General features: G+C 40.9%; 1 protein-coding gene across 1 annotated transcript; it reads right to left on the reverse strand.

Moving 5' to 3' along the window:
* Positions 1-10: 10 nt before the first annotated feature.
* Positions 11-3418, reverse strand: LOC133547476 (uncharacterized). Its single transcript, XM_061893161.1, has 2 exons — positions 1954-3418; positions 11-697 (listed from the first exon to the last, which is right to left on the reverse strand). The coding sequence occupies exons 1-2, from the start codon at positions 3202-3204 to the stop codon at positions 668-670; spliced, it is 1281 nt and encodes a 426-aa protein (XP_061749145.1). The 5' UTR covers positions 3205-3418; the 3' UTR covers positions 11-667.
* Positions 3419-9170: the final 5752 nt, after the last annotated feature.

The following is a 9170-nucleotide window of genomic DNA, read 5'->3' on the forward strand; positions in this document are numbered from 1 at the left end:
ATCTTTCATGTTGAATTTGGCTTTCATTATGTTTTTGAATTGCTCAAGTGCTTCTTTGCTACTTGCAGCAATGATCAGGTCCTCCACCCAGATGATGACAATGACTGTTTCATTTTCTGTTTGTTTTCGGTAGACACAATGATCAGATAGGTTTCTTTTGAAATTGTTTTGCTCTAAATGGTCATTTAGAAGTTTGTACCAATTTCTTCCTGATTGTTTTAGGCCATAGATTGATTTCTTCAACCTAAATACCAGTTTTTCACCTGTGTCCGATGTTTTCTGAAAACCTTCTGGTTGATCTAGGTATATCTCTTCATCAATGGGGGCATGTAAATATGCCGTTTTCACATCCATCTGGTGGACGGTGAGGTCATTTTGAACAGCTATTTGCATCAATGCACGCACAGAAGTAATGTCTGCAGTTGGTGCAAATGTTTCTTGATAATCTATACCTTCAGTTTGACTGTATCCTTTGGCAACATATCTAGCTTTGAAAAGCTGTCCTTTCTCTGTGTTTTCTTTGAGGGCATAAACCCACTTTCCGCCTATTGCATTTTTCCCTTTTGGTAATGTTGTTAGTTCAAATGTGTCATTTTCTTTGAGAGATGCCAATTCGTCTTTCATGGCTTTTTCCCAGCTGGCTGCCTCTGATGACATCAGGGTGTCTTTATACGTCTGTGGGACTCCACACACTGCCCTGCAACAGTGATCAATAATGTCATGGCTTTCATTGGTATCATCAATATTTGTTACATATTCCTCTAAGTATTTTGGAGGAACAATTCTCCCTCTCTTTGGGTAACGACCTCTTTGTTCTATCCTAGTCTCTATGTTAGTTGTGGCATCATCTAACACCACCTCTTCCTCTACTTCCAGAGTTTGTGTTTGGTTATCAACATCGTTTTGAGCTACAGTTTGATTTTCGATGCTCACTGATTTTTCTGACACAGTGTCAGGTAGTTTGGTTTCATTGCTTTCGCAATCTGGGATGTCCAAGTCATATGCATTTGTTTGTGTGTCTTTTTCTGCAGTGTTCTTTTTGGTGAATTTTACCAGTCTGTGTTTTGACACTTTTCTTGACTGTGGATCATAGACCAAGTATGCTGGACTAATTTTACTATAGCCCACAAATACTCCTTTCTCACACCTTGGTTCAGGTTTCTTGTGAGTGTGAGTGTATGCGTAACACTCCGAGCCAAACACCCACATTTTTGAAATGTTGGGCTTCTTTCCAGTTAGCATGAAATATGGTGTGTTCTTTGTTCTGTCATTGTAACATCTGTTCCGAATATGGGCGGCACTTTGAACAGCATAAGGCCATAATGTTTTTGGTAACTCTTTTTCTAGTAGCATACACTTTGCCATTTCAAACAGTGTTCGCCACTGTCTTTCAGCTGTACCGTTTTGATGAGGAGAATAAGGTGACGAAGTTTCATGTCTGATACTTTTCTCTCTCAAAAGTGTTTGAAAATTGTTTCCAGTGAACTCAGTTCCATTATCTGAGCGTATACATTTTACGTTGCCATATGGGGAAACGTCTGCAATGAACTTCTCTGTCGCAAGGGTAGTTTCACTCTTATTCTTCAAGAAGTAAACAAATACTGCCCCTGAATAATCATCAGTAAATGAGACTGAATATTTATGCCCATCTAATCCAATGGGGTCAATGGGGCCGGCCAGGTCAGTGTGCACCAGCTCTAGGGGTGCACTAGCTTTGACATCAGGTAATTTGTTCCTAGTGTTAGTGAATTTTCCTTGTGTACAAATGTCACATTCTATCTTTGTATCTCCTGTAACTGTCATGCCTGTCACAACATTTTGAAGCTTCAACACATCATTCACATTGCAGTGCCCCAAGATCTCGTGCCATGTTTTCACATCACAACATAGATTCACTTTGTCTTTTGACATCATGTCATGCACAGAGTCATCGTATGGTTTTTGATGGTTTACCGTTTTGAGGTAGTACAGTCTCTCGTGTACTTCTAACTTGAAGGTGTTTCCTTCTTTCGTGATGAGCCGGTTTTGTCCTTCTTCGAAGATCACTTGAGCTCCATCAGTCGTGGCTGCTTTCACCGACATGAAGTCTTGTGGGTAGATTGGGATGAACAAGGCATTCTTCAGTGTGACGGGGACACTTTTCCCTTCCGTGTTGCGTAGAAGAACCACTGCATCGCCTCTCTTCAGAGCCACGTTGTTCTTCCTTGTTCCATCGGCCAACTCCATGTAGTGTTTGTTTGGGTTAAAAGTCTCATCAAATCGTGTAAATTTGCTCTTCTCAGTGATTATATGTGACGTCGCCCCACAGTCCACCATCAGTCCATTTTGTTTGATGCCGTCTGGAAGCACCAAATGACTGGCTTGGAACACAAAGGAGGTTCCACTTTCCTTTGAATCTTCTTCTTTCTCCATAGTTTGTTTAGCAGAGTCAGGCTTGGTTTTTCTTCTGCACGTCTCGTCTGTATGTGTTGTGCTTCTGTGGTAGTTGCACCACTTTAGTGTTGTTTTGTGGGGACAATTTCTCGCAAAATGTCCACGATTCCCACATCCATAACAGGTTGCTGACGCTATGTCCACTTTCATTACGTTGTCTGAATTTGGTTTGTGTTCAAATTTCTCTGTCTCTTCGTAGCTTCGTAGTTTGCTCTTAAACTCCACAAAAGTCACTTCATCGTTGCTCTGTGTCATGTGAATGACGAATGGTTTGTATGGTTCCGGTAGGCCCCGCAGAACCATAGCAATACTCAACTCATCGCTTATTACTTGCTTTGTATTTCTTAAAGAAGTCACAATCTTTTCGGCTCTAATGATGTAGTCTGTAATAGTTTCTTCGGAGTTTTTCTTCAGGGAACACAATTCGTTGTACAGGGAAATAATTCTTGGCTTACCATCACTGGCATAATGTCGCCGTAAAATTTGTAGTGCTTTGCGACCATCGTCAGCAGCGTCTCTCATCACCAACGACAGACTTTTGTCGTCGAGGAACTGGATTAGCTCTGCAAAACATTCTGCATTCTTCTCTGGGTCCACTTCACCAGAGGAAAGTATTGTGTCCTTTAAACCTTCAAGTCTCATGCGACCAAGAAATTTTACTTCCCAAAGTTTGTAGTTGTCCTCGTCTCCATCGAAGACCAGGCGCTGCCATCTTCCTCCCGTTGCATGTCTGGGCCCATAACCTGTTGGGTTTCTTCTTTCTTCACTCATCTTCAATGAATACTCAAGTTGAATATAAAAGAAAGATGATGGTTTATTTTAAGGATGGTTCAGTACAATGCCTCACAGCACCGGGAAACAAAACATCGGTAACTGTGGAAAATAGAACACAACTTCATCGCGCTTCTTTCTGTGAGTCTCTCATATTCTCTCGCGCGAAGTGAACCGGAAGAGATCACGTGATGATAACACACGCGAGCCTGCACTACCGTATTTAACCTGTTGGAGGCGCAAAACAACAACAGCAAGCCTCTCTCTTGATACAAAGAAACAGCATTAATTACAATGAGATCACATTTACTCAACAGCCATCATGTGCCATCTTGCACAATTATTTGTATTTATTTATGTTTTTAGTTTCTGCCATATTACTTTGTGCTTTCATATGCACATTTAAATTCCACTGGAGTTAAATGTGACGTTATCTACAATAATGTTTCTTCTACTAAGTACATACTTTTCAATGTGTTATTTAAAAAAAAAAAACGTGTTAAAAAAAAAGTACTTTAAGAACATTTGCAGCAAATTTGAAAAATACCACGATAAAAATGATAACCGGGAAAATAATTGTTCATTCCGCGACATCCCTAGTGTCTATGTTTGTGTGGGTTTATATGTATGTATGTATGTATGTACAGTCGTGATCAAAAGTTTGCATACACTTGTAAAGAACATAATGTCATGGCTGTCTTTAGTTTCCAATAATTTCTACAACTCTTATTTTTTTTGTGATAGAGTGACTGGAGCACATACTTGTTGGTTCCAAAAAACATTCATGAAGTTTGCTTCTTTTATGAATTTATTATGGGTCTACTGTACATGTGAGCAAATGTGCTGGGTCAAAAGTGTACATACAGCAATGTTAATATTTGCTTACATGTCCTTTGGCAAGTTTCACTGCAATAAGGCGCTTTTGGTAGCCACCCACAAGCTTCTGCTTGAATTTTTGACCACTCCTCTTGACAAAATTGGTGCAGTTCAGCTAAATTTGTTGTTTTTTTGACATGGACTTGTTTCTTCAGCATTGTCCACACGTTTAATTCAGGACTGTCACACCACTGCCTCTACACCTGGCTGTTATCTACCGCCCCCCAGGGCCATATTCGGACTTTATCAATGAATTCTCAGAGTTCGTTGCTGATCTAGTGACACACGCCGATAATATAATCATAATGGGGGACTTTAATATCCATATGAATACCCCGCAACGGTAATACGATAAACCTAGTGCTTGTCAGGGGCATCACCGTTTCCAAAGTTACGATACTCCCGTATACTAAAGTATTGTCCGATCATTACCTTATAAAATTCGAGGTTCAGACGCATGTTCGTCAAACTAATAATAATAATAACTGCTATAGCAGCCGCAACATTAATACAGCCACAACGACAACTCTTGCTGACCTACTGCCCTCGGTAATGGGACCATTCCCAAAGTATGTGGGCTCTATTGATAAGCTCACTAACAACTTTAACGACGCCCTGCGCGAAACCATTGATAACATAGCACCGCTAAAGTTAAAAAAGGCTCCAAAAAAGCGCACCCCGTGGTTTACAGAAGAAACTAGAGCTCAGAAATTATTATGTAGAAAGCTGGAACGCAAATGGCGCACGACTAAACTTGAGGTGCACCATCAAGCATGGAGTGATGGTTTAATAACTTATAAACGCATGCTTACCTTAGCTAAAGCTCAAATCTCATCCACCGTAATAAAAACGATCCTAAATTTTTGTTTAGTACGGTAGCATCGCTAACCCAACAAGGGACTCCTTCCAGTAGCTCCACCCACTCAGCTGATGACTTTATGCAATTCTTTAGTAAGAAAATTGAAGTCATTAGAAAGGAGATTAAAGACAATGCGTCCCAGCTACAACGGGGTTCTATTAACACTGACACGATTGTATATACGGCGGATACTGCCCTCCAAAATAGTTTCTCTCGTTTTGAGGAAATAACATTAGAGGAATTGTTGCAACGTGTAAATGGAATAAAACAGACAACATGTTTACTTGACCCTCTTCCTGGGAAACTGATCAAGGAGCTCTTTGTATTATTAGGTCCATCAGTGCTAAATATTATAAACTTATCACTCTCCTCGGGCACTGTTCCCCTAGCATTCAAAAAAGCGGTTATTCATCCTCTTCTTAAAAGACCTAATCTCGATCCTGACCTCATGGTAAATTACCGACCGGTGTCTCACCTTCCCTTTATTTCAAAAATCCTTGAAAAAATTGTTGCGGAGCAGTTAAATGAACACTTAGCGTCTAACAATCTATGTGAAACCTTTCAATCCGGTTTCAGGGCAAATCACTCCACGGAGACAGCCCTCGCAAAAATGACTAATGATCTATTGCTAACGATGGATTCTGATGCGTCATCTATGTTGCTGCTCCTCGATCTTAGCGCTGCTTTCGATACCGTCGATCATAATATTTTATTAGAACGTATCAAAACACGAATTGGTATGTCCGACTTAGCCCTGTCTTGGTTTAACTCTTATCTTACTGATAGGATGCAGTGTGTCTCCCATAACAATGTGACCTCGGACTACGTTAAGGTAACGTGTGGAGTTCCCCAGGGTTCGGTCCTTGGCCCTGCACTCTTCAGCATCTACATGCTGCCGCTAGGTGACATCATACGCAAATACGGTGTTAGCTTTCACTGTTATGCTGATGACACCCAACTCTACATGCCCCTAAAGCTGACCAACACGCCGGATTGTAGTCAGCTGGAGGCATGTCTTAATGAAATTAAACAATGGATGTCCGCTAACTTTTTGCAACTCAACGCCAAAAAAACGGAAATGCTGATTATCGGTCCTGCTAGACACCGAACTCTATTTAATAATACAACTCTAACATTTGACAACCAAACAATTATACAAGGCGACATGGTAAAGAATCTGGGTATTATCTTCGACCCAACTCTCTCCTTTGAGGCACACATTAAAAGCGTTACTAAAACGGCCTTCTTTCATCTCCGTAATATCGCTAAAATTCGCTCCATTCTGTCCACTAAAGACGCTGAGATCATTATCCATGCGTTTGTTACGTCTCGCCTCGACTACTGTAACGTATTATTTTCGGGTCTCCCCATGTCTAGCATTAAAAGATTACAGTTGGTACAAAATGCGGCTGCTAGACTTTTTACAAGAACAAGAAAGTTTGATCTCATTACGCCTGTACTGTATATACCTTTATATACATATATACATACATATATACCTATACTGTATATACCTTTATATACATATATACATACATATATACCTATACTGTATATACCTTTATATACATATATACATACATATATACCTATACTGGCTCACCTGCACTGGCTTCCTGTGCACTTAAGATGTGACTTTAAGGTTTTACTACTTACGTATAAAATACTACACGGTCTAGCTCCATCTTATCTTGCCGATTGTATTGTACCATATGTCCCGGCAAGAAATCTGCGTTCAAAGGACTCCGGCTTATTAGTGATTCCCAAAGCCCAAAAAAAGTCTGCGGGCTGTAGAGCTTTTTCATTTCGGGCTCCAGTACTCTGGAATGCCCTCCCGGTAACAGTTGGAGATGCCACCTCAGTAGAAGCATTTAAGTCTCACCTTAAAACTCATTTGTATACTCTAGCCTTTAAATAGACTCCCTTTTTAGACCAGTTGATCTGCCGTTTCTTTTCTTTTTCTTCTATGTCCCACTCTCCCTTGTGGAGGGGGTCCGGTCCGATCCGGTGGCCATGTACTGCTCGCCTGTGTATCGGCTGGGGACATCTCTGCGCTGCTGGTCCGCCTACGCTTGGGATGGTTTCCTGCTGGCTCCGCTGTGAACGGGACTCTCGCTGTTGTGTTGGATCCTCTTTGGACTGGACTCTCGCGACTGTGTTGTATCCATTGTGGATTGAATTTTCACAGTATCATGTTAGACCCGCTCGACATCCATTGCTTTCCTCCTCTCTAAGGTTCTCATAGTCATCATTGTCACCGACGTCCCACTGGGTCATTATTGTCACCGACGTCCCACTGGGTGTGAGTTTTCCTTGCCCTTATGTGGGCCTACCGAGGATGTCGTGGTGGTCTGTGCAGCCCTTTGAGACACTAGTGATTTAGGGCTATATAAGTAAACATTGATTGATTGATTGATTGACTTTGGGAAGGCCATTCTAAAACCTTAATTAAGCCATTCCTTCACCACTTTTGACTTTTGTTTGGGGTCATTGTCCTGTTGGAACACCCAACCGTGCCCAAGACCCAACCTCCGGGCTGATGATTTTAAGTTGTCCTGAAGAATTTGGAGGTAATCCTTCTTTTCATTGTCCAATTTAAAGCACTAGTTCCATTGGCAGCAAAACAGGCCCAGAGTATAATACTACCACCACCATGCTTGACGGTGGGAATGGTGTTCGCCTTTTCTCCTCCAAACTTATTGCAGGGTATTGTGACCAAAAAGCTCCATTTTAGTTTCATCTGACATGGATGAAGTTAAGACCTTCTAGAGGAAAGTTCTGTGAAATACCACAAAATAACTTGTAGTGTCTTGTTAATTTATAGCCAAAAATATTTTTTATTTTATAGATATTCTCAAAGCAGAATAATGTCCTTAGGGCCCTCTGACACCCCATAGGGGACCTGTAAGGTCTGGGCCTCTTAAGACATCACTGTTGCTGCTAATCGACCTGTTTCTTCTCCTTTCTATCAAATTTGAAAGCAAAAGTAAGTCCACAAATAACTGAATCGTAAAGCAGAATTGAAAATTAAATCTGAATTGGTAAAATCTTATCAATATGGCTCCTAACATGTGACTGATCAAAGATGGACTCCTCTCGATCATGTTTGTCTTCTTGTGTCCTGCAGACGTCTGTGAAGAACATCTTCTCTCTGAGCAACAGAAGTGGAGCTTCAGGATGGGCAAGGAGGAGCCACAGCCCTTCCACATTAAGGAGGAAGAAGAGGCGCCACATACATTGCAAATGCAAAGGAAAGAAAATAACCCACTGACCTCCCATTTTAAAGAGGAAGAGGAGGAACACAGCATCAGTCAAGAATGGTTGGAGAAGTTCCACGTGGTTGTGAAGAGTGAAGATGAGGTGAGAGGGGAGGGGGGGAGCCTCCAAGCAGCAGCTCAACACAACACATGACAACAGAAGCTGATGGAGACCACTGTGGAGGATCACAAGCAGACAAGCTCTTAGCTCCACTATCAGATAGTGAGGACACAACGTCACACTCTCCTGACACTGATGATGAAGACTCTAAAGATGATAAGACATGTCACACTGACAACACTCACTTCACATCTTCTCTCTGTCACAAAACTTTTAAATACTGTCGTAATATGAAAAGACACATAAGAATACACACTGGAGAAAAACCTTTTTCCTGCTCAGAATGTGGTACAAGTTTTGCAAGAAATCAAAGTTTAAAAGCACACATGAGAACACACACTGGAGAAAAACCATTTTTGTGCTCAATTTGTAGTAAAAGATTCACCCAGAAGGCACATTTGATAAACCACACAAAAATACACACTGGTGTAAAACCTTATTCATGCTCAGTATGTGGTAAAAAATTTACACAAAGTAATGATTTGAAAAGACACATGAGAATACACACTGAAGAAAAACCTTTTTCCTGCTCAGAATGTGGTAAAGGTTTTACACAAAGTAATGATTTGAAAAGACACATGAGAATACACACTGGAGAAAACCGTTTTCCTGCTCAGAATGTGGTAAAGGTTTTACACAAAGTAATAATTTGAAAGAGCACATGAAAATACACACTAGAAAAAAAACGTTTTCTTGCGCAATCTGTTGCAAAGAATTTGCATTACCTATCTCTTTCAAAGTTCACATGAGAATGCACACTGTTCAATCTGTTGTGAAGGTTTTGGATTAGGTCTCTATTTAAATAAAACACGAGAAAACACAGATGAGAGAGTGTTGTGTTGCAGTGTTGAAC

This window comes from Nerophis ophidion, unplaced genomic scaffold (assembly GCF_033978795.1).
Source record: "Nerophis ophidion isolate RoL-2023_Sa unplaced genomic scaffold, RoL_Noph_v1.0 HiC_scaffold_117, whole genome shotgun sequence".
Lineage (NCBI taxonomy): Eukaryota > Metazoa > Chordata > Actinopteri > Syngnathiformes > Syngnathidae > Nerophis > Nerophis ophidion.

Excerpts from the sequence above, each read along its gene's own strand:
- LOC133547476 (XM_061893161.1), bottom strand. The coding sequence starts at position 3,204 with ATGAGTGAAGAAAGAAGAAACCCAACAGGTTATGGGCCCAGACATGCA. Across the intron at positions 698-1,953 it reads GACTGTACTACCTCAAAACG|GGCAGTGTGTGGAGTCCCAC; the intron begins GTAAACCATCAA and ends TCACTGTTGCAG.